General features: G+C 41.3%; 1 protein-coding gene across 2 annotated transcripts in view; it reads right to left on the minus strand.

Annotated features, from left to right (window-relative positions):
• The window catches only part of LOC137648968 (nicotinamide phosphoribosyltransferase-like), a 151437-nt gene that overhangs the window by 25246 nt on the left and 101123 nt on the right, over positions 1-25068 (minus strand). For both annotated transcript variants that reach the window (XM_068382143.1, XM_068382144.1), the window contains exons 6-10: positions 24673-24753; positions 16373-16532; positions 13568-13725; positions 3281-3395; positions 2462-2544 (exon numbers count right to left, since the gene is read on the minus strand). In XM_068382143.1, coding sequence (XP_068238244.1) covers positions 2462-2544; positions 3281-3395; positions 13568-13725; positions 16373-16532; positions 24673-24753 — 597 coding nt within the window. The remainder of the gene's footprint in view (positions 1-2461; positions 2545-3280; positions 3396-13567; positions 13726-16372; positions 16533-24672; positions 24754-25068) is intronic.

Here is a 25068-nt window from a genome sequence, read left to right on the forward strand (position 1 = left end):
TATTTACTTGAATTTTTCAGTGATTATGCATATTAACTGATGTATCTGTTAGTATGTACATTTACGATGAATTGTGCATAATAACGGATTTCACACACACAAACACACACACACACACATATATATATATATATATATATATATATATATATATATATATATATATATATATATATATATATATATACATGATTATTCAGCAGCAGCTGTTACTCGTCCACTGCTGAACATTTGCCTCAGCCATGACCTTCCATTTTCATCTGTTTAAGGTCTTTTTATGACAGTGTATACCCGCAAATTTTCTTAGTTCATCAATCCATCGTTTTCTCTTCCTTCCCCTGCTTCTTTTGAAGTCTCTATGGACCCATTCTGTTATTCTTAATGTCCATCTATTATCTGTCATTCTTATTATATGTTCTGCTCACGTCCATTTCTTTGGCTTACATGTTGATAGAATATCCTCTACTCTAGTTAGTTCTTGTATCCATGCTGCTCTTTTTCTGTCTCTTAGTGTTAATCGCATCATTATTTTTTCCATAGCTCATTGAGTTATAACTAGTTTATGTCCTAAGGCTTTAGGTTGGCTTCAAGTTTGTGATGCATAAGTTCATACAGATAGGGCCATCTGATTAAATACTTTTCTTTGTAGAGAATGTGGCATTTTACTACTCATAATCTAATTTTGTTTACCAAAAGCTCACCATCCCATGCTTATCCTCCTTTTGATTTTTTTAAATTTCAGTCTCATGTCCTGGCAAAACACTTGCTGTCTGTCCCAATTACTTACTGTAGGCTATATTTATTAACAATCTCTAAAGGTTTGACCATAACCCTTAATAGTTATCTCTGCATTTTCATTGAACATTATCTGCCCTGTATAATAAAGAGCAAATGTCTGGCTATAAATATATATATATATATATATATATATATATATATATATATATATATATATATATATATATATGTATGTATATATATATATATATATATATATATATATATATATATATATACAGTATATATATATATACATATATATATATATATATATATATATATATATATATGTATATATATATACATATATATATATATATATATATATATATATATATATATATATATATATATATGTATATATATATATATATATATATATGTATATATATATGTATACTGTATATATATATATATATATATATATATATATATATATATATATATATATATATATATGTATATATATATATATGTGTATATATGTGTGTATATATATATATATATATATATATATATATATATATATATATATATATATATATATATATATATATATATATTTCCTTTCATGCTACGTGGCATTGCCAAACATATGACTACTCGGTATCTCTCCATTCCTCATGTAAGCAGGAGAGGAAGTAGTCATACCCTAGTGTACTGTGTTATAATTAGGAAAGTGGGAGGATGTGGAAAGAGTTGAATCTGTGTATGTGTATGTCTATGTAAATATTAAGCCATCTTTTTGACAGTTCGAGTACAATATTATTATTATTATTATTATTATTACAATAGTGAATATATATATATATATATATATAGTATATATATATATATATATATATATATATATATATATATATATATATATATATATATATATATATATATATCTCACTATCATCATCCATTACTAGTCCACTGTAGAACAAAAGCCCAAGACATTTCTTCTACTTGTGTCAGTTTATGGTCTTTCTATGCCAATCCATAAATGCAAACTTTCCTAGTTCGTCAATCCATCATCTTTTATTCCTTCCCCTGCTTCTTTTGTAATCCCTAGAGACCCATTCTGGTATTTTTAATGTCAGGAGAATAATGTATATATATACATATATATATATATATATATATATATATATATATATATATATATATATATATATATATATATACTGTATATATATGTGTATATATATGTATATATATATATATATATATATATATATATATATATATATATATATATATATATATATATATCAGAAGGTCTACTTATTCACAATTAACCATTGGGGAATATAAAATACTATTGGCTGTACTTCAGTTAACTAATGACCTAACTAGATATGATAGATTCAATGTGCACAACTTTTTCATTAGATATAATTAACTTTCTTTATGATCATATGATATACATACTTTTCATTACTAAGTTGGCAAAAACAAATATTAATGCTGCAGGTACAGGAAACTTTAACCCTATATTATAAATGAATATCGTTGTCGTCGGCGCCCACTCGTGTCCGAGTATTGGGTTCTGTCGTTAGCCATCAGCCTCCTATAGATGGGAGGCTATAAATGAATATATATCTCATTGATTATACTACAATCAATTTTTTTAGGAACCAACCCCAATTGTAATAACTAAGATTATCTACACTTTTTGAAGTCATCTAAATACCTTTTGCAGCAAAGATCCTCCACTGCCAAATGTCACATTAGATGCAGACCATCCATGAACTTTCAAGTGCTCCAAAATGGATCCTGTAATGGAAATACTATAAGATATATGGCATTCTTACATAAAAGGGATTTTGACGAAGGAAAAATCTATTTCTGGGGAGAGACCTGTGACGCCCGGTGAAAAGAGTCCTTCTTTACACTTTTCTGATATAAATCTTCCAAATATACCAGAGAAAGATAAAAGCATGGAATGCAGAGGTTACTACCCTCGCGCGAGCACCTCGTGGGTGTCGTGTATACATCAGGGGCGTGTGAAAACCACTATTCACAGGCTGTCTTCCATTTAGATAATTCCTTTGTGAAAAATGTGGTCAAACTGTACAAACAAAAAAATTCATTCAAAACTACAAACAATACTAAATAAGAAGTTAATATAGTACTTTTAAGAGTAGAGTAAACTATATTCAATAGCATAATTTATATATTCTGTTCAAAAACTTCATAAAACTATTTGCATAATTTATATATTCTGTTCAAAAACTTCTTAAAACTATTCTGTTCAAAAACTTAATAAAACTATTTGCATAACTTATATATTCTGTTCAAAAACTTCATAAAACTATTTGCATAATTTATATATTCTGTTCAAAAACTTCATAAAACTATTTGCATAATTTATATATTCTGTTCAAAAACTTCATAAAACTATTTGTATAATTTATATATTCTGTTCAAAAACTTCATAAAACTATTTAAGTCATAAACTTAATCAAATCTTAAATGCTTCCTACAAATGAGTACAAAGTAGAAATCTTACCAATGGTTCTGTATGATATACCATCGCCTTGAATTATTCTTAAATAAGGAGGCAGACACTTATATCCTTTGCCATTCAGCACAGTTCCATAAGCTTTACCAAGGATCTCTAGGCACTGTAAAACATTTAAAATATTTTTAAGCAGCTAGGGAAAAACATTTGCCATAACATTTCGTAAAATATATAATTTACCCGAAGGTGTTATTATTATGCTAAGTACTGAACTGTATAATAAATTACTGGTTATTTTTCTAACACAAGACTTTGGGGATAGATAAAAGTAATATATTGATGGGATTAAAATAAACCAAATATTTCATTGCATCAAATTTTAATCTTAAAGATATTAATTTCATTGCATCAAATTTTAATCTTAAAGATATTAATTTCATTGCATCAAATCTTAATCTTAAAGATATTAATTTCATTGCATCAAATTTTAATCTTAAAGATATTAATTTCATTGCATCAAATTTTAATCTTAAAGCTATTAATTTCATTGCATCAAATTTTAATCTTAAAGATATTAATTTCATTGCATCAAATTTTAATCTTAAAGATATTAATTTCATTGCATAAAATTTTAATCTTAAAGATATTAATTTCTGAAATACCGATATTTATAATTAAACCTTTGTGGAATTTTGTAAACAATAAAACCTAGCATTAACTAAGCTACTAATACAAACCATTCGCCAAACTCGACTACATTACAGTGGAATTATTGTTATTCATCGATTCAATTAACAATTTGAGTCGATAACTGGAATCTGAATGAATCATTTTTCTTCAATATCAGTACACCTGTCCTTACAATTAATTTAATGTAAGTTTTCCGTCAACAAATTGGTTCATTTAACTTGCAAAATTGTAAAATTACGTTTTAGGGCATAGTGGAATGATTACATATATATATATATATATATATATATATATATAACGGATTTTGAGCGAAGCGAAAAATCTATTTTTGGGTGAGATAGCCATGGCGTCCTGATGGAAGGTTCCTTTTTGGTAGCTTCCTTGGGTATAAGACTACTAAGATATTCCCAGAGAATTTAACCACAGGTTATCACAGAATTCTAACTTCTGGAGCGAGTATCTCAAAGGTTTCCCTTTAAGACATCGTAACACAACAGGGGACGCGCATGTCTGAACGCGCCACATAGCTATCTTCACCCCGAACAGAGTTAATGCTTCGGTGTGTAAGGACTGAGAATAGCTGGGAGCCGTTCCACAGCTAATCTCACTCGTGGCTACTACTGATACTCGAGACGTAAACAAACGGACGCCATTGCTCTGATGACGTCACGCCCGTCTTCATCCTGAAGCCAGTTGCTGCCCATCACCATGATACAATTGTGTAGGGTGGGAACAAAACTGGACGAAGTAGTAGGGAGGGTCCATCAGGACGCCATGGCTATCTCACCCAAAAATAGATTTTTCGCTTCGCTCAAAATCCGTTTTTTGGGCTCAAGCCATGGCGTCCTGATGGAAGAGTACCAGAGAATCAATGTATCGTGGTAGATTTTCCCCCAGTATTAAGTGCCTAGGCATTGACAAAACAGCAAAGTAATCTTAGGTAAAGAACCATAGGAACGAAGTATCCTGCCCCCCTTGGTAGGAAGTTCCCATGGGCTATGCCGACGTCAAAGTGGTATTGAAGGGCTATTCATCCTGACAGAAGAACTTGAAGAACTTAGAGATGAAGCGGAATGTTTGGTATTTGTATAGGAACATTCTGAATTAGACCAGTGGTGGTTGGGCACTGTGTATAGAGTTCATCTCTTGGTTATCAGAAGTAAGTATTCGTGTAGGAACCTTACTGAGGCAGGGTGAATATAATTTAGGATTAGACATCTTAAATTCTTCATAACCATAAGAAAGGAGGAATAAATAAAACTATGACAGTATGTATTTCATAGTAAGTAGGAGCTGAAAGAGACGCATAAGTAATAAAATAGAAATTTTATTTCACAATGCAGAAATTAAATAATTTACAGCAAAAGTAAAGTTCATTTACAGTAATAATAATGTACATAGAAATAAAGGCTTGCTCTTGAATCTGAAAAGGAATTTCAGGATTAGTAGGTACTCGTTCTCGAGGAACGCAAGTCTTTAAATAACACATCATGCTCTAGGCATGCGGCACTTGTGTGACACTATGACATTTCACCTGGGATAAGAACAGTTATAAAAGCACTAAGTGTTTTTAGACATCACTATGAATCGCTCGAGGGTCAACATAGGCACCCGAAGAGTTAGAGTCCCAAGTAACTCACTGTTCTACGCAGAGTTAGGTGCAGGTTTCATAACACTACCTGCGGCTACCACAAAATGTTTGACTTCGTGCACTTGTTTCGCATAATGTTTAAAGAAAACTCGCGAGGACTTCCAGCCCGTAAAGTTTTTAAGGCTTTCAAAGTCCATGCTCTGAAAGAAGTTCAGAGAAGATGCCACTTTTCTAGGATCATGACCAGCGGGTGTACTGTTCGGATCCGCTCTGCGAATGAAGTAGGTGATTTTCGCTCTTAATTGTTTCAGTGACAGGTCGCTGCCCGATGTTTCTCCTTTGAAGAGTTGGCCTCCACCAAAGTTCGAAGTTCTGCGAAGATAGACCTTGAGACTCTCTACTGGACATAGAGAGACATCCTCCTTCAGGGGGCATATTCTCCAAGGGCCCCATCTTTTGGTGGGTAATTCGTTTTTAGCGAGAAACGTCGGATCAGGGGAGAGGGTCACTTCTCCTGAATCGGTAAACAGGATGTGTCCTTCTTCTCTTGATAATGCCACTATTTCGCTGACTCGAGCTCCCGAAGCGAGAGCAAATAAAAATATAACTTTCTGAGTCAGATCCTTGAGGGGGCATGAATCATTGTCCAAGTTGGAGGCGAAATGGAGTACCTTGTCTAGTGACCAGGAGATCGGTTTCGGAGGGGGTGCTGGACGTAGGCGAGCACATGCTTTTGGTAATTTGTTAAAGATGTCGTTGGACAGATCAATTTGGAAAGCATATTGAATTGGTCTAGCCAAGGCCGATTTGCAGGTTGAAATCGTATTGGCTGCTAATCCTTGTCCATGAAGGTGAATGAAGAAGGACATACAGAAATCAATGGTGATTTCTTTAGGATTTTTTGCCTTGACAAAGGAGACCCATTTCCTCCAGGATGATTCATATTGCCGTCTCGTGGATTCGGTCTTGTATTCCTCTAGGAAGTCTAGACTTTTCTTCGAGATCCCAAACCTCTTCTTTGCGGCAAGGGAGAGAAAATCATGAGATGAAGGTCCTTGATTTTCGATGATGAAGCGAAGACAGTCGACTTCTGTACTTGTTGAGAGAGAACTGGGCCCGGGAGAGGGATCAGCTTGGGCTGCAGCTCCAGGACCAGGGGGGTACCAATTGCTCCGGGGCCACTTGGGAGCCACTAGGGCCGCTGTCCCTTTGAAGGTTCTCAGTTTGGAGAGGACTTTCAACAGAAGGTTGGTGGGAGGGAACAGGTATATCTTGGACCACCTGTTCCAGTCCAGTGACATGGCGTCCACCGCTTCTGCTTTGGGGTCCTCGTACGGGGCTACGTACAGAGGAAGTTGATTGTTGTCGCTCGTTGCAAAGAGATCTATCTGAAGTTCTGGGACTTGGTGAGAGATGAAGGAGAACGATCTTGCGTCTAGAGACCATTCCGACTCTATCGGGTTTGTCCGAGATAGAGCATCCGCTGTCACATTGCGGAATCCTTGTAGGTGAACTGCAGACAGGTGCCACTTCTTCTTCTCCGCCAGACGGAAGATTGGGAGAAGCACCTGATTTATCTGGGGCGATCTTGAGCCTTGGCGATTGAGACAACGAACTACCACCGAGTTGTCTAGGGTTAGACGGATGTGGATCGAGGGCGGCGGGGATAACTTCTTCAGAGTTAGAAGGACCGCCATGGCCTCCAAGATGTTTATGTGGAACGTCTTGAATAGTGGAGACCAGGTACCTTGAGCCTGTTTCAGGTGGGAGTGACCTCCCCAACCTTCCAGTGAGGCATCCGTGTGGATGTTGAGTGATGGAGGAGGGTGTTGGAGAGGAATGGACCTTTTCAGGGCCTTTGCTTCTGACCACGGCTTTAGGAGGCGTCGTAGTCTGTTTGGAAGCCGTCTCTTGAGGTCTCTTCGAGCGATGGATGCCGAGCGTCTCCAGACTCCCGCGGCATCCTTTAGCTGTGCACGAAGCACTGGGTTTGTCACTGAGGCGAATTGTAGAGAGCCTAGAACTCGTTCCTGCTGTCGTCTTGAAATGCGTTTGGATTTCAGTAGTCGCTTGACAGACCCTGCTATTTCCTTCCTTTTCTTCTGGGGGATGGAAAGGCGGTGTGACTGAAGATTCCAGTGGATTCCCAACCACTGAAACTTCTGAGCTGGAGAGAGGCGAGATTTCTTCTCGTTGATCTTGAATCCCAGGTGTTCTAAGTACTGGGTAACTTCGTTGCAAGACTTTGCACACTCTTCGGGCGATGGAGCCCAGACTAGCCAATCGTCGAGGTAGGCCATCACCTGGACGTTTCTTAGGCGGAGCTGTTGTACTATGGCATCCGCCAGTTTTGTGAAGATCCGAGGGGCCACATTGAGGCTGAATGGCATGGCCCGGAAGGCGTAGCTTTTCCTTTGGAGTCGAAATCCTAGGTAGGAGGAAGCGTGATGGTTCATTGGAATGTGCCAATAGGCATCCGCCAGGTCTATAGAGACCGTGTAGGAACCTTGAGGCAGAAGGGTCCTTATTTGTTGAAGCGTCAGCATCTTGAATTTGTTGTTCTCTATGAACTTGTTGAGGGGGGATAAGTCCAGAATGACTCTGAGTTTGTCTGAGTCCTTCTTGGGAACACAAAACAGTCTCCCTTGGAACCTGGTGGACTTTACCTTCCTTATCACCTTCTTGTTCAAGAGGTCTAGAACGTATTCTTCCAGAAGGGGGGTCGATTGCTGGAAGAACTGCTGGAAGATTGGGGGTGGTTGCGTCCAACTCCAGCCTAGACCGTTCTTGATGATGCTGTGTGCCCAGGGATCGAAGGTCCAACGATCCTGGAATTGGCGGAGTCTTCCTCCCACCGGAAGCACTTCATTGCTTCTGGTGTCCCGAGGACTTGTTGCCTCGGCCGCTAGCTCCCTTTCCTCCTCTACCTCTGGAGGGACGGCGAGATGCGTCTCTGCTTGCACCCCTGAACGAGCCTCTACCTTTGGCATGAAAGGTAGTGGATGGTTGCTCAAAGGCAGGGGTGAAGACCGGTGACTGTGACAACACCGGTTGGGGGACCAATTGAAAGGTCTGTTGTGGTTGGGCAACCACTTGGGAGGTAGCGGGTCCCGGAAACTGACGTCGTTGCTGACGTTGCTGGGGTTTTGGCTTCTGAGGTTTCCTCTTAGGCTGAGGTCCATCGTCCTGAGAGGGTTTCCTTTTCCTGGACATGCCCCACTTGTGGAGAAGGTTCCTATTCTCCGTGGCGGCTCTGTCAGTTATTTCCTTGACAAGGTCAGAAGGAAACAGGTGCTTTCCCCAGATGTTGGAGGAAATCAGCCTCCGGGGTTCGTGTTTCACGGTGGCACCGGCAAACACGAATTCACGACAGGCTCTTCGAGCCTTTATGAAGTGGTACAAGTCCTTCATTACTGTCAGTAAGTGGGATTTGGAGAGTACCATGTAGTGATCTGGTACTCTAGTGTCACAGGCCATCACTTCCAGTTGGACTTGATGAGAAAGAGATGCCGCAAGCCTCTCCTTCGTGTCTTGTTCCCGGCGAAGGAGGTGATCGTTGAGCTTAGGGAGGTCTTCATTAAACTGACGTCCGGCGACGTCAGGGTCGAGCCTTCCCACGACGAAAGTATGCTGAACATCTTTCCAGTGTCGAGCGTCAGGGGGGGTCACGATGGAGAAGGGTCTGCACTCCTCCAGTGCAGGGCAGGGTTTCCCTTCTTCCGCCGCTTTAAGGCATGCAGCTAAGGCCTTTTCCAAGAAAGGAAGAACCGCAGTGTCAGGTGCAGCGTACGTAGGATGCTTCTTGCTCAAAGCCGGAAGCTTAGAGCAGGTAAAGCCTCTACTCTTAAATGCGGAGGCTAGCATAGCCTGGGCCTTTGTGAGATCGAACACTATCTCTTCTTTAGGTTCGGTCTCTTCCTTCGAGGCAGGTTCGGAACGAAGCCGGACGTAACAGTCCGGGTAGGCCTCAAAGCTTGGGAAGAACTCCACATCTTCCAAAGGGACCGTGCCGATCTTATCACTGACAAAGATCCTGCCGGTCGCAATAACCATATGCTCTGCATACCTCCACGGGTTGGCATGAGAGCAAGCGGGGAGATCCTTGACCGAAATCTTCTTCGGCTCTCTGGATCCAATCATCGACCTGATGGACTCCTGGTTCTCCTTCAGCCTGTCGTCCATGACAGCTCTAATCAGCCGGATCAGTTCTTGTGTAGAAGAAGACGGATCCGGAGTCGAGGAGGTAGACGGAATGGACATTTCCGTCGGTGTAGGAGTAGGAGGAGGGATGGACGAGGGAGCAGCTCCTAGCTCCGACTCGGTGTACTCCACCTTGTCTTCGTCCTCTTCGGCTCCTTGAGCCATAAGCGTCTTCTCCGTGTCTTCCGAGACGTCTGAGATCTGTTCATCATCCTCGGAATCTAAACGACACTCGTGCATGGACTGAGCCATGACCACATCAGGTTCCACCGTAATTTGGACAGTGGGGATCACATCTTTTGGTACCACTGAGTCAGGGGAGGCCTTAGGGAACAATAGGGACCTCAGTTCTTCGGTGGCCAGGTACGGTCCAGTAGCATTTTTCTGAAAGCCACGCACCCACTTGCGCAGCTTTTCACGAGAAATGTCTCTAACCTCCGCTGAAGGAGGGTTATGGAAGGCCTCAACTAGGTGGGCCTGGCAGACCGTACAATCCAGTGGATTCCAAAACTTCAAATCCCCTTTCTTGTCTGCACAAGGGGCGTGAGTCCTGCAAGCCGTATGCCCGTAAAACTGCGGGCGTTTCACAGTGCAGAAGGCGAAGTCACACTTCATCTGCTCCTCCTGTGGAAGAAAGAGAAAATGAGTATGGGGGAGTCATAAGAATGGTTCTTAAACTAAGTTAATATTAATCATTAATTTTAACTTAAAGAAGGTGTGATGCATAGAGAATGAAAACAGTAAAGGAGAACATGCTCCATGCATCCCGCCCGGCTGGTTACCACAAGCTTGGTCCCTGGATAATCCAAATGACCGAGATCATTGGATATAGTTTCCTAGAATTCCAAGTATTTTGGAATTCCATGGAAAACCAAGGACAAGATTGGGATCGAATTCATTCGGTTCCCAGTTAAGAGCCAGAAGGCCTCATTTAAAGGGTAACTGCTTCCGGCAACCAGCCGCGCTAAGATGCACATAGCATGCTGGAATTAGAAGAATGCAAAGAGACAGCATGATCACTAATAGAGCAGTACTAGGTACTGATCTTAATAGCAGAAACAGCTTATCTGTTTGCGATATAGGGCTATCATAGTCTTATGATAGCTACAGTAAGGGGGTGCAAGTATTCTTGACGCCTCCGGGGCATCCGGCAAGCCGCCGGCATGCCGGAGCTCGCTCCAACATAGATTCTGGCATTAGGGCAGACAATTTTCAAAAGTCAGTTAAATACCAGGATGGCGGCCGCCGGCACAACGGCGGCACGCCGGCAGGGAGCGGCGGCTCCGGCAGTCGGAGGATGCCAGGTTGGTGACTGGGAAAAGGATGGTAAAGGCAGTATCGGGTTGCCGGCAGTATATGCCGGCACTCCGGTGATCGACCGGCAAGCGGGCGATTAGATAGGAGTAGGAGAGCCGCCGGTAGTAGCCGGCGGCAGCCGGCAGTCCCTCGGTACACGGGGGGCTGGCGGCAAGGGTAGGGAAGTCACCAAGTAGGAGGCAGGTATTGCCGACAGTAGAGGCGGCAAGAGACCGGCACCCGGATAGATAGAGAGACAGGGGGGAGGGGGGAAGGGATGCAGGAAGTACCATCAGGGTTCCAGACATCCCTCCCCCTCCCTGAGGGGGTGTACCCATGATAGAGGCAGGCTCTAACATCCATGAGCAGGGGTCACTAGGGACCGGGAGCAAGGTAGCCCAAGGGAGGGCTAGGGAACACCCAAGAGGGGGGGGGGGGAGACTCCCATATGCAGAACTATACTAGTAACTAACCTTATAGGACACTATGAAGGTATATGTACCAGAGTGGACTGCACAAGGAAGCTCGGGTAGCCCTACTCTTCCACCCTAAGGAGGAGTTGTAGGACAGGGGACAGATGAGTATAAACTAACCTAAGCATAGGCTAGGCTATACAAGAGATAGGTGGGGAGGGAGAAGAGAGAAGTCTTCCCAGGAAGGGTTTCTGTACCAGAGCGGCCACTAAGGAAAGGGAGGACACTCCCTAACCTAAGATCAGGCTGATCGGCTAAAACGGTGCAAGAGTACAGTTTCAGCATGGAACAGAGAAACCTTCCTAACCCAACCTAGAACAGGGCTAAAAGTCCTGAACTAGGCAAGGAAGAAGACATATCGCTATCGCAGGAAAGTCATAGACTATCCTAGCCATAGAGGTAGGCTAGCCTAACCTCACTCTCGGACGCAGCCCTAAAAGGGGGTTCATTCCTTTAGGGAGGACAGAGAGGCGATATATACTCTATTAGACAATTAATCCCTTTACTCAGAAAAGGGATCAAGGCTAAATAGAGGGAATGCCAAGGCAGGGGATGAAGGAAGCATATAGGGGTCCTAATATTAGGTTAGGCTAGAAAGAGTCACTGACTAGCCTATCCCCTATATGGTCCCTGAAGGCGAAAACATTTGCATCACTGTCAAAAGTATTGTAAAATAATAATGCCACTATCTTCATAACTTAGTCTAGGATCACTAATAAATCATGCATGAACACTTGTATGTAGGCTCCTGGCCTGGGGGCTATAGTAGCCGACTGGTATGAGGTCAATCGATGACCGATAAAAAGCGTCTAAACACGATATAAAAGTTCCTAGCTATGAAGACTAAATAAACTAATGTATTCGATTAGTATATAATGCCGGAAACGTTGTTGTGGCTAACTAAATAAGACATGCATAACAACAACGACGCCATAAAATGGCGGGTCCGGTAGAGGCACAGCTCTGCCACAAAACATCAATTATTTCGAAAAGTAATATTTACTTTACGGCCAGAGCTTAATTAAACAATACTGGAACCTTGTACTCAACTTTCCAGAAGAAGGCGAGGCTGAAGGTAACGACATAGCGAAGATGCAAAGCGATAAAGATAACACAGGGAAAATCCGTCTAAGTAGGGCAGCTACTAAACAAAGGATGAAGACGGGCGTGACGTCATCAGAGCAATGGCGTCCGTTTGTTTACGTCTCGAGTATCAGTAGTAGCCACGAGTGAGATTAGCTGTGGAACGGCTCCCAGCTATTCTCAGTCCTTACACACCGAAGCATTAACTCTGTTCGGGGTGAAGATAGCTATGTGGCGCGTTCAGACATGCGCGTCCCCTGTTGTGTTACGATGTCTTAAGGGGAAACCTTTGAGATACTCGCTCCAGAAGTTAGAATTCTGTGATAACCTGTGGTTAAATTCTCTGGGAATATCTTAGTAGTCTTATACCCAAGGAAGCTACCAAAAAGGAACCTTCCATCAGGACGCCATGGCTTGAGCCCAAAAATATATATATATATATAAATATATATATATATATATATATATATATATATATATATATATATATATATATATATATATATATATATATATATATATATATATATATATATGTATGTATGTTTATATATATATATATATATATATATATATATATATATATATATACACACACACACACACATATATATATATATATATATATACATATATATATATATACACATATATATATATATTATATATATAAATATATATATATATATATATATATATATATATATATATATATATATATATATATATGTGTGTGTGTTTGTGTGTGTGTGTATACATACACATATATCTATATATATATATATATATATATATATATATATATATATATATATATATATATATATATACATATATATATACATATATATATATATATATATATATATATATATATATATATATATATATATATATATATATATATATATATGTTGAAAAGATAATGTATCTGTTTTGTCAATACCATACAGTTAAATTAATTACCAAATGTTAAAAATGTACAATATAATAGTAACTCACTTTTAAAACAACATTGGCTGGATCACCACTGTCAGGACGGATGACAACGCTACCGCCTGCTTTCCCCCGTTCCTTCACCATGTCTCTAAGTTGCTCTCCCCAGATTTCTTCACAACATTTCCATATGTCATAAGAATCACTAACACATGAGACAGGTCCTGCCAAAGGTTAAGAAAATGTCTTTTAATAGTCATGGATAAACCAAGTATTATGCATATAACTATGAATTCCAGTTAGAGGAAACTCGTTATCAGTCAATTGAGGAAAAGTCCTATGCAGAAATTTCACTGCTCATGACAAATTTAATCTCATCATGAAGTAGAGAAATTCAATAGTTTTTTTTTAGATAACAAGCATGAGCAAATCTCATATTTTAATCTCATTGGTACAAATATCTAAGAAGGCCCCCACAGACCACCTGTCATCAGTGACTTCTCAAAATTTAGCCCCCCGCCCCACTTAAAAAAGACGCTCCTATGGCCCTAAGCGAGCTTTATTTTTATGGGACCAAAAAGCTAAATTAGTTAACTTAGTCTCAGAACAGGAATGATGAAGAATGGATTGCTAAATACAATGCTTACTGTCAAAACACATCAGCCTAAAGAGTTGTCTCATGTGACATTGTTAATTGATTCCTTGAAGTCCAGGATATATTGGATTTATGACACAGAATTTTCTCCTTATAAAGTGACTTATATGTTCACTATACATTTATAAAAACCAGTTACCTACACTATTAAGCTTCATGTGAAGTATGGTACTTTATAGTACAGCACTTCATTTCTATTGTATGAAGTGGAAGCCGACGTAAAGTTGGAATGGATGTATGTTGAACAGACGTAAAGAGGGGTATGACCCTATAGTATTAACTTTTATAAGCAAGTGTGTGCATTTAGTTTTTAAACTAGGCCTATGTCTAAAATAAAATCAGCCAAGGATCCTTGGTAGCATATTTTTTTTTATCTTTATTTTCTTATAGAGGGGAGACAGACACACATTTTAAGAATTTTGTAAAAGGGGAATGGCCAAAAGAATTTTGAAGGAAAATTAAAAATGAGGGTTAGGGTAATAATGATTTGGGCTAAGGAAAAATGCTGGTTCTCAAGACCAATTTAAAAATGTACAGTGGAAGCCAAATTGGATGGAAGCACTGGCAAGCAGGATTATTATATTAGAAGTAGTTATTCTATTGTATAATCTCTTCCCAGTGGGCCAAGTCGGGAAGCTCTATAAACAGGGTGGTATTTATCCAGCCATCCATAACTACCAGCCTACAATGGTACGCACATGCTCCATCATGCAAGCTTGAGAAATGACATGGACACCTTTCACAGGTTTGCATGAGACCAAGATGGAGGTTTGCCATGAAACAATTGTCAATTATACACCCAAGCAGTACCAGCTGAACTCGGTTGAATCCCTGGTTAGGCTGAAGGAATGTAGAGAGTAGAGGTCCCCTTTTTGTTTTGTTTCATTGTTGATGTCGGCTACCCCCCAAAATTGGGGGAAGTGCCTTTGGTATATGTATGTACAACTATTTCTAACTTTCAATGTGAATTATTAAATTGTTTAATAATCAGCATTACAATTCTCTAAAAATTAGTGCTTATGTGCATTTATGAATGTGTGAAATACATCGAGTGAATTTCCTTTATTTCTTATACTAAAAATTATTTTAGTTTATGAGCATTTAGTCGGCAAGCTTATTCCCAAAATAATATAGACTCATAAATCGAGGTACCACTACTATTATAAAAATTATATAAAAAAAATAAAAATAAACTAGAGTACTGTAATTTTTTCTCTGAGAGTTACACAACAAGAGACAATATCATTAATTCCTTATTACTTTCTCCCAATAAAGGATTGATATTAACAACCATCGACAATATTATCTATAAAGCTGAATTACTAAAGATTGTCTGTGATTAATAAAAGAGATGTAATAAAGTACTAAGTAAAGACTAAAAGCATACAGGGATAACAGATACCCTAACAGGTTCCTCACAAGCCCTCCCTCACTGCTTTCCGTACCATCCATCCTCAACACGTGCCCATACCATCTCAGTTATCACACTCTTATCACCTCTGTAATCTTTGCTCCACCCGCCATTCTTCTTATTTCATCTTTTTTCAATCTTTTAAGCAGTGATACTCTTACAATACACCCCAGCATTCTCATCTCTATTCTCTCAAGCTTTTCTTTCTCTTTTTGTCTTAGAGCCCACGTTTCCCATCTATACATTGACACTGGTCTTATTACTGTACACAGATCTTGACTTTTAACTTTATTGGCATTTTCTAATTTACCACTCCTGCTACATCCCTCCACTATACAGTACAATAAATTCAAAATGACCAGCTCTTGCGAGACACCTCTATAAAACTTTGCAGCAGAAATACTGAGAGGACCAGGAAGTGGGTCAGATGTGGACCCATTCCATGCGACACTTTCTAGGGTTGGGGGTTCTACACTGGCAATCCCAGTAGAGGAAGGTATGTAGAATTTTCATTTTAAAAGGCTGAAAGCTTGCACTTTGGAGTTCAATTACAGATAGTAACCATAAATTAAATGATCATTATTTTACATGCTTTATGACGATTAAAAGTACATTCAATTCAGTACACGTTTGTCTAGCATTGAAATATTTAAGTAGTTGTCTTCAGAAGTATTGTCATGTCAATGGTAGTTACATCATAGAATTTAAAGGACTTTGCCAAAAATATCAATAACGACAAAACATCCTATGAAATAGAAATGAAACACTGCATATGTATACTACAAAATAAACACTAGTTACCAACCATTAGGAAAAGATATCAATAAATTCTCAAAGGCTCCTCGTTCTCCGTCTCTGCCCCACGTGGTGATTGTTGAGTGTTCAGAAGCAGGAATGGTAAAGCCTGCCATGGGCGAGTGATAGAATTTTCTTAACAATAAGATGGCAGCTACTGTATCTGAGCCCTGAAAATTGTTGATAAATTCAGTTATTTACAACCATGAAAAATCAGTAATTCAATTTTTCTATGCATACAACAAAAAATTTACTTTATCAAAGGTTATACAGTACCTTTTCTGGGCTTGAACCTGTGTCGGCCAGTGAATAAGCTCCTATTAGCACTTATTCTTAGGTAATTTACTGCTAAATATACCAGAGAAAAAATGTAAAGGAGTGCTAGGTTAACTAGCTCGCTCACCTATTGGTGTCGGTATAGAATTGGGCGTATAATCCAGAGGTCCCGCACTATTTAGATTCATCCACGACAAAGACCCCAATAGAGGAGAGCCGTTCAACCTCACTCGGCACCACCAACTCTACATCCGCTCAGAACCCAACTCCTTTTTAGCACGCCTGTGTGGTAACCCGCTTGTTTGTGCTCTCGTGTTTTTGCCTTATTTCTCGTGGATTATGGCTTCTACATCGGTTTCCCAGGAGACACCGTCTAAGTTAAGTACCAAGCAATGTTTTCCTGTGTTTTGAGCAATCTAGACCGTTTAATATTTAAATTATAGGAGTTTATTCTCTTCGATTATCTCGGTCTTGCTCGATTCCGTTTACGGTTGGTACTCCTGTTTTGAGAGCTTTTAGTTTCACTCGCGGTGTTACTAAGTGTATTATTTTTATTATTAGTTTAAATCTTTATATGTTTTATTGTGGATATTCATTATTTAGCGTTTAGAAACCTTGTGGTTCATATTTAGGGCCGATATCAGATTACGTATCGTAGATGGCTTGCCGACCTTCGTTACTGGGCGGCAATTTTTATTATTTAAGCCATCAGGATGTTGTCCTTCGGGATTTATTCATTATTTCGCATGCCTTGCCCTAATTTTTTATGTGTATATTTATATATTTTTCAACGCTATTACTTTTATAATGAATATTTGTGCTTATTACTCCGTATGATCTGTTTTGGTAGTGTTTGGGGATCGTCAGTTGGTAGCCCTGCTGCTCCGTATCACGTGATCCTCCCCCAAGCTCCCCCTCTCGCTAGGTTGGTGGCTAGGCTTCTCTCCCCCCTCCCCTAGGGGACCGTTGCCTTCCCTCCTTTTAGAGGGGGTAGTTCAGTGTTTATGGACTTTGTCCTCCGGGTGTCCCGGCGGTTTCGTCTCTGTCTAGACGGGTTGGCCACCGGTCAACAGAGTAGGATCCCGGTGCACCCTATTTTATACTCACCTATCACACTTTTATTATGTTATACGAAACCCTCCGGGTTCTGTTGGTGGTTCTTATCTACGGTTCCGCCCCCCTCTTAATTTATAACAGTTACTATGATTATATATGACAGATCACTATCCCGGAGTTCCTATATGTATTAGTTTATGGATGTACTTTTATTTCCCGGTCCGGGGCTTAACCTCGCTCCGGGAAATCAGACACCATGTGTGTTAATTCTTTGTTGCATCCTTCCTTATGATCCCGGCTCGACCGGAATGGATAGTTATACTCTAGTCTTAAGTTAGACTTATGTTTAGGCCCGGGTCCTCCGGACCTGCCCCTACTTAAGAGTATTACAGTTAAGCTCTAGTCTTAAGTTAGACTTATGTTTAGTCCCGGGTCCTCCGGACCCGCCCCTACTTAAGAGAATTACAGTTTCTCATATACTATTCTTTTTATAGATGGTGCATTGTCAGACGACGGCCTGTGCGGCTGTTCTTCACCAGCCTTGTGGCCATACTGTGTGTAGATCTCACGCCCTCTGCGGAGTTCAGCTGGAAGACATCGTAGTCTGGCACCCTGATAATTGTATGGTCTGTTTTGACCTCATCACCACCCTTGGATCTGATTCGGTGAGTCCCGTTGGCTATGTTGCCTTTCTAATTATTTTACCTTTAATTGGTATACATACACTATTTAGTAAGATTTCTATGGTCTTGAAGGACCCCCGGGAATCTTCCTTTCTGTAATTCCCACTATTATTTCAGTCATCCCCGGAGCAGAAGACTGCGGCTCGGGCCACACTGAAAGTGTGGGTTGGGGGATTTGCCCGAAACGTGAAAGCAAAACAGCCTTACGTCCTTTCTGAAGACTACTGTGCTATGATCTACCCTAATGCCAAGTCTTCAGCCGCTGTGGCTAGGCATGTTGCGGCACCCATCATTGCCGACATTGATGCCACTATTGCGGGATTCATTGACCAGGAACAAGATCCGTTGGATGCCCCCGGAGATCTGGAAGACAATGTTGCCTCCTTGAACTTGGATGTGGAACCTATGTTGTTGGATGATCCGGATACAGGTAGGGTGGTAAGTGAGGCAGGTGTTACCGGCGCTGAGATTCCTATCCTCAGCCCCGCTCTTTCTTCTTCATCTGATCTCTCTTCTTTCCATGGTTTTTCTGGGGACCGCGATTCGTCTCACCGATCACACCCGGTTCCCCCCAAGGATAAGTCTTTATCTAGAACTTTGCCAAAAGCTCGTAAGCCCCACAAGGCTTCCCGTAGTTCCAAATCGAATACAAACCCGTCATCTAAGGCTTCCGGCTCCTCCTCTAAGTCTCACGACCCGGGAGTACAATCCGCCACCTCTGCTCCTAACCCGGGCCTTTCCGAATCAGCCATGCTTCGCATTGTGTCGGAGATGCAATCTAAGATTGTGTCGGAAATGCAGGCTAAGATGGACACGATGTTCTCTAACATTGGTCAGAGACTTGGGGCATTAGAGCATGGTGCTCCGGAACGAGTTCAAAGCTCTCTCATCCCGGATGCCTCTAAGCTTCCGCCGTTTACCAAGAATAACCCTTGGCGCATGGCTCTTCATTCCCCATTCTCAGACGGGATGTTAACGTTGGAAGGTCTTGGTACTCGTCCACTAGAGGATTTTGAATTCTTTCCTCCTGGTCTCGCATTTCCATTTCATGGTTATGCCAGGCTTACCGAGGAAGCTCTGGTTCGGCTGGATAAGGTCCCCAAAGAGACCGTCATTTTCCCAAAGGAACAAGCCCAATCTGTTTGGGCTAGGTTTCTGAATGATATAGGTTGCACCAATACCATGTTGACGCCTCATAAAAGTTCTTTCACAATGTTCTTAATGGACAAGAATACCGTGACTCCATGCGTCAATAAGATTGCAGAGCTTGCTTTTCAATATGCTCTGGAGGAGAAGCCCTTGCCTCCCATCCGAGAGGTAGATCCGATCTCCCTCCTTCTTCCTTCAGGTAATGAGTGTTGGGACAATGTCCATACCACCTTTACTTCTGGCAAGCTAACAGCGGACTGTGCGTCAGTAATGTTTAGTGAACGGCTTCCCCGTCTCCCGGAATCCCTTATTAAACAGGAGTATGATTCCCGCCTACGTGTTGGTCGAACTTTGAACTTGGCCACGTCTACGGAGTCGATAGCCTTAACTTATGATACTGAGAGTATCTTTAAGTCTCTCAATAAGGCTACTTTGCAGTCGTTATATTTTGACTTGTATGACTTTGCTCTTGCTAAACGTAGGTGCCGCAAACACGTCCTGGCTGAGGCGACTATTAGGCACGAGCCGAATAAACTTATCCGGTCCTCTTGTTGGGGTCCAAATCTTTTCCCTGAGGATCTTGTGGAGGAAGTCTTGGCAGAGGCTACTAGAGTTAATCAGAGCCTTAAAGCCCGTTGGGGTTTGACTCCTAAGCGGAAATATGATCCCGCAAGTTACCAAGCCCGGGGTAGGAAGAGGCTCCGCCCGTATACCTCCACTCAGTTCCGGCAACAGCAGAGTAGCTCGTCCGTTTTCCGGCAGCCTCTTCCTCCATCTCCTGCTGTTCCTGCACAGCCTTCCACCTCTCAGGATCCTTCCTCGGACGACTATGTCACCGTTCTGCTCCCTAAGAGCCAGCTTCCCGGTGCCTCCACCACCTCTCCAGCCTTTAACCAATCTTATGAGGCTCAAGGCTCTTCCCAGGGTTATAACAGAGGTAGAGGCTACCACCGTGGTTCACACCAGAACAGAGGTAGAGGTAGATTCTTTCGCAAGGGAAAGAACTTCCGAGGCGGACGTGGAGGCAACTCCTCAAGCCAATACTGAGGTGCAGCGGGTAGGGGGGAGGCTTTATGCCTTCCGCAACAAATGGAGGTTCAGTTCCTGGGCTTTCAGTATCATCTCCAAGGGACTGGGGTGGAGTTGGATTCAAGGACCTCCTCCACCGAACAGATTTCATCAGCATTCCACTCCGGACCTAGTCGAATTTGTCCAGGACCGGTTACAAAAGAACGCCATACAAGAAACGAAACACCTGAAGTTTCAGGGTCGGCTGTTCAGTGTCCCGAAGAAGGATTCGGACAAGAGAAGAGTGATTCTAGACCTATCCCTTCTCAACTTGTCCATTCAATGCGACAAGTTTCGAATGCTTACCGTCTCGCAGGTGCGGACCTTACTTCCCCGTGGGGCCGTCACCACCTCTATCGATCTTACAGACGCCTATTATCACGTCCCGATAGCGAGACACTTCCGTCCGTATCTAGGCTTCCGCCTAGAAAACAAAAATTACTCCTTCAAGGTGATGCCTTTCGGGCTCAACATCGCCCCAAGGATCTTCACAAAGTTAGCAGAAGTTGCTGTTCAGGAACTCAGAAATCAAGGGATTCAAGTAGTAGCCTATCTGGACGACTGGCTCATTTGGTCAGACACCTCCCAAAATTGCCTAAAAGCCACTCACAGAGTCATCCAATACCTTCAAATTCTAGGCTTCCAGATCAACTTCAAGAAGTCCCGTCTTCTTCCGAAATCAAAGTTCCAATGGCTCGGCCTGCAATGGGATCTTATATCTCACACTCTGTGTCTTCCCAAACCCAAGAGGTTAGAGATTGCAATGAACACCAAACGCTTTCTCAAAGACAAAGTAAGTTCCAGACAACTCCAAGAGAGGATCCTAGGGTCCCTTCAATTTGCTTCAGTGACGGATCTACTTCTGAAAGCAAAATTGAAAGATATCAATCGTGTCTGGCGTTCGAGGGCGAACCGGAAGCTCTGGGACAGGAAAGTCCGCCTTCCTCCCATTCTCCGGGAAAGACTTCTACCTTGGACAAGGGCCAACAATCTGTCAAAGTCAGTTCCCCTTCGATTTCCGCCTCCGAAGTTAATCATTCACACGGACGCATCCCTATCAGGTTGGGGAGGCTATTCTCAGCTCAGGAAAGTTCAAGGTCTTTGGTCTCCCTTATTCCGCCAATTCCACATCAATGTGCTGGAGGCCATGGCAGTTCTTCTAACCCTGAAACGTCTCGCTCCATCCAAGAGACAACACCTTCGTCTGGTTCTCGACAGCGAAGTGGTGGTCCGCTGCCTCAACAGAGGCGGATCAAAATCAGGGCCTCTGAACCATGTTCTAGTAGCCATATTCTCCCTAGCAGCCTCGAACCGTTGGCATCTTTCAGCTGTCCACCTAGCGGGAGTCCGGAACGTAGTTGCAGACGCCTTGTCCCGGACCTCCCCTCTAGAATCGGAATGGTCACTCGATCTAAAGTCATTCCGGTGGATTCTCTCTCGGGTTCCGGGTCTCCAAGTGGACCTCTTCGCCACGGAGTCCAACCACAAATTGAGAGTATATGTGGCTCCCAATCTAGACCCTCAGGCCTACGCCACAGACGCCATGTCACAGAATTGGGACATCTGGGAAAGGATTTATCTCTTTCCCCCGGTGAATCTTTTACTGAAAGTCTTAGACAAACTGAGATCCTTCAAGGGACGAGTAGCCTTGGTCGCACCCAACTGGCCCAAGAGCAATTGGTACCCTCTCCTGCGAGAGTTGAGACTACATCCTCACCCGATACCCAATCCGGTTCTGTCTCAGATAGTACAAACACGCGTTGTGTACGCTTTCTCAAACATTCAGAGCGCCCTAACTTTATGGACTTCATGAAGTTTGCGGCCATGCATGGTGCCAATATCGATCCTCAAAACACCCTGTTCCTAGAATCAGATAAACGGGATTCCACCATCCGCCAATATGATTCTGCGGTTAAAAAGTTGGCTAAATTTTTGATAGACTCAGACGTACACTGTATGAACTTGAACCTTACAGTCACTTTCTTTAGAACTTTATTAGAATCAGGTCTGGCAGCCAATACTATCACCACTATTAAATCTGCTTTGAAAAAGATCTTCCTAGTGGGTTTTAACATAGACTTAACCGACTCTTTGTTAGCTTCAATTCCGAAAGCCTGTGCCAGACTGAAACCTGTTACTCGTCCTACCCCGGTTACCTGGTTCCTTAATGATGTACTCAAATTGGCTTCTGATACCATTAACAGTTCTTGTGATTACATTCCCCTTCTCAGGAAAACACTTTTCCTGGTGAGTTTGGCTTCCGGGGCAAGAATTTCTGAACTGGCAGCTTTGTCAAGAGACCCGGGTCATATTGAGTTCCTTCCTTCGGGAGGGGTCCTTCTTTCACCTAACAAATTCTTTTTAGCTAAGAACGAAGACCCTCAGAACAGATGGTCCTCCTGGAAGATTGTTCCCCTCACGCAAGATCCGTCTCTGTGCCCTGTTACTACTCTTAGGTCTTATTTATCCCGGACCTCCTCTAACTCCTCGGGGCCTCTATTCGTTAGAGAACAAGGCGGTACCATTACCATTAAAGGGATCAGGCAACAAATTTTGTATTTTATTAAACAAGCTAGCCCTGACTCTTTTCCTCTTGCACATGATATCAGAGCGGTTGCTACTTCGGTGAACTTTTTTCACCACATGAATTTTACGGATCTTTCCAGGTATACAGGGTGGAAGTCACCGTCAGTGTTCAAAAAATACTACCTTAAACATTTGGAAGCCCTTAAATTTCCTACAGTAGCTGCAGGGAGCGTAGTTACCCCCAGGTAACTCACATGTTAATTCCTTGTCATTTTATCTCTCCCCCTTACCTGCCTCATTTATACCCTATTTGTATTCGTTGGTTTCGCACCTGATTACTATTACTATATTTGTAAATTTTTGACTCCTGAGTATCTGTATATATCATCACTCACGGCATTATTATACCTTACCTTTTTTGACAATTGTTCTACCAAGTGGATTTATGTTCTTTTTAAGATACCCTTATAGCTGTTTTTGGCACTCATCTCTGATTAAAGCAACTTGTATTTCCCTTATGTTTATGTTTTTTCCTTTATTTTGCAAGTTTGGTGACATTTCTCTTGTATATATTCACTGGCCGGCACAGGTTCAAGCCCAGAAAAGGGATTTTGACGTAGGAAAAATCTATTTCTGGGCGAGGGACCTGTGCCGCCCAGTGAACCCTCCCAGCTCCTCTCCCTTGGAGTCCCCAAACTTTGGGTGCTAAGGAGTTGGGTTCTGAGCGGATGTAGAGTTGGTGGTGCCGAGTGAGGTTGAACGGCTCTCCTCTATTGGGGTCTTTGTCGTGGATGAATCTAAATAGTGCGGGACCTCTGGATTATACGCCCAATTCTATACCGACACCAATAGGTGAGCGAGCTAGTTAACCTAGCACTCCTTTACATTTTTTCTCTGGTATATTTAGCAGTAAATTACCTAAGAATAAGTGCTAATAGGAGCTTATTCACTGGGCGGCACAGGTCCCTTGCCCAGAAATAGATTTTTCCTACGTCAAAATCCCTTTATTATGAACGAAAGTTATTATACTATGAACACATAACAGAAAGAACAGTTATTTTATAAAAATTGCAAACCTGAAGTTGACAAACCTAAAATAAACTCTATCAAATTTACAAGCAATATATTTCCTTCACAGATCAGTAAAAAAAAAAGAAAAAAAAAAGCAGTCATTCCTGAAGCCATATACTCCACTAGGGATTTTAAAATTGTACAACTATCAGCTAAATACTGGTTTAGACCTGATTTCGTGTTGCAGTACCTTATTTAAACATTAGTATAATTTCTAATTTTTTTTTAGTGATAGTATACTTTGAAAAAACCAAGCAAATTATATTCATAATACTTGAGTCATCTAGATTCTAGAGTCTTGTTCATTGAGAAAATTTACTTTATTCAGTTGATTTTGATAAAAAAAAAATGGTTTTGATGAAGGAAAGCTTTATTTTTGGGGAGGTTGTGTCTGATCTCCAAGGATTTCTTGTAAAAGAGTAGACCAGCATATCCAATATCCTTCTGAATGCAGTTCAAAAAGAGAAGAACAAAAACTTACCTTGAAATTAACTAAATGTCCCGCTCCCCCAATAGCTGCACTCTCAACAGATGATGCCCCGCGGTACCCGAAGTCATGTAGCTGCCAAAAGAGACCAGTTAACTTAAGCAATGTCAAACAAGGTACAGTACATTTAACATGACATACATTCAGTATAGAAAAAACTTGAATGTTTTCATATAAAATGACATTACAGTACTCAATAAAAAAAGAATCTTAATCATACATTTAGACCTTACAATTCACATGTTTGCTATGCCCGAATTTGACAATTTGCGAGGAGGCATTGTTTATATAACGGATTTTGAGCGAAGCGAAAAATCTATTTTTGGGTGAGATAGCCATGACGTCCTGATGGAAGCTACTGAAGGAACCTTCCATCAGGACGTCATGGCT

Source organism: Palaemon carinicauda, chromosome 1 (assembly GCF_036898095.1).
Source record: "Palaemon carinicauda isolate YSFRI2023 chromosome 1, ASM3689809v2, whole genome shotgun sequence".
In the NCBI taxonomy this organism is placed as follows: domain Eukaryota; kingdom Metazoa; phylum Arthropoda; class Malacostraca; order Decapoda; family Palaemonidae; genus Palaemon; species Palaemon carinicauda.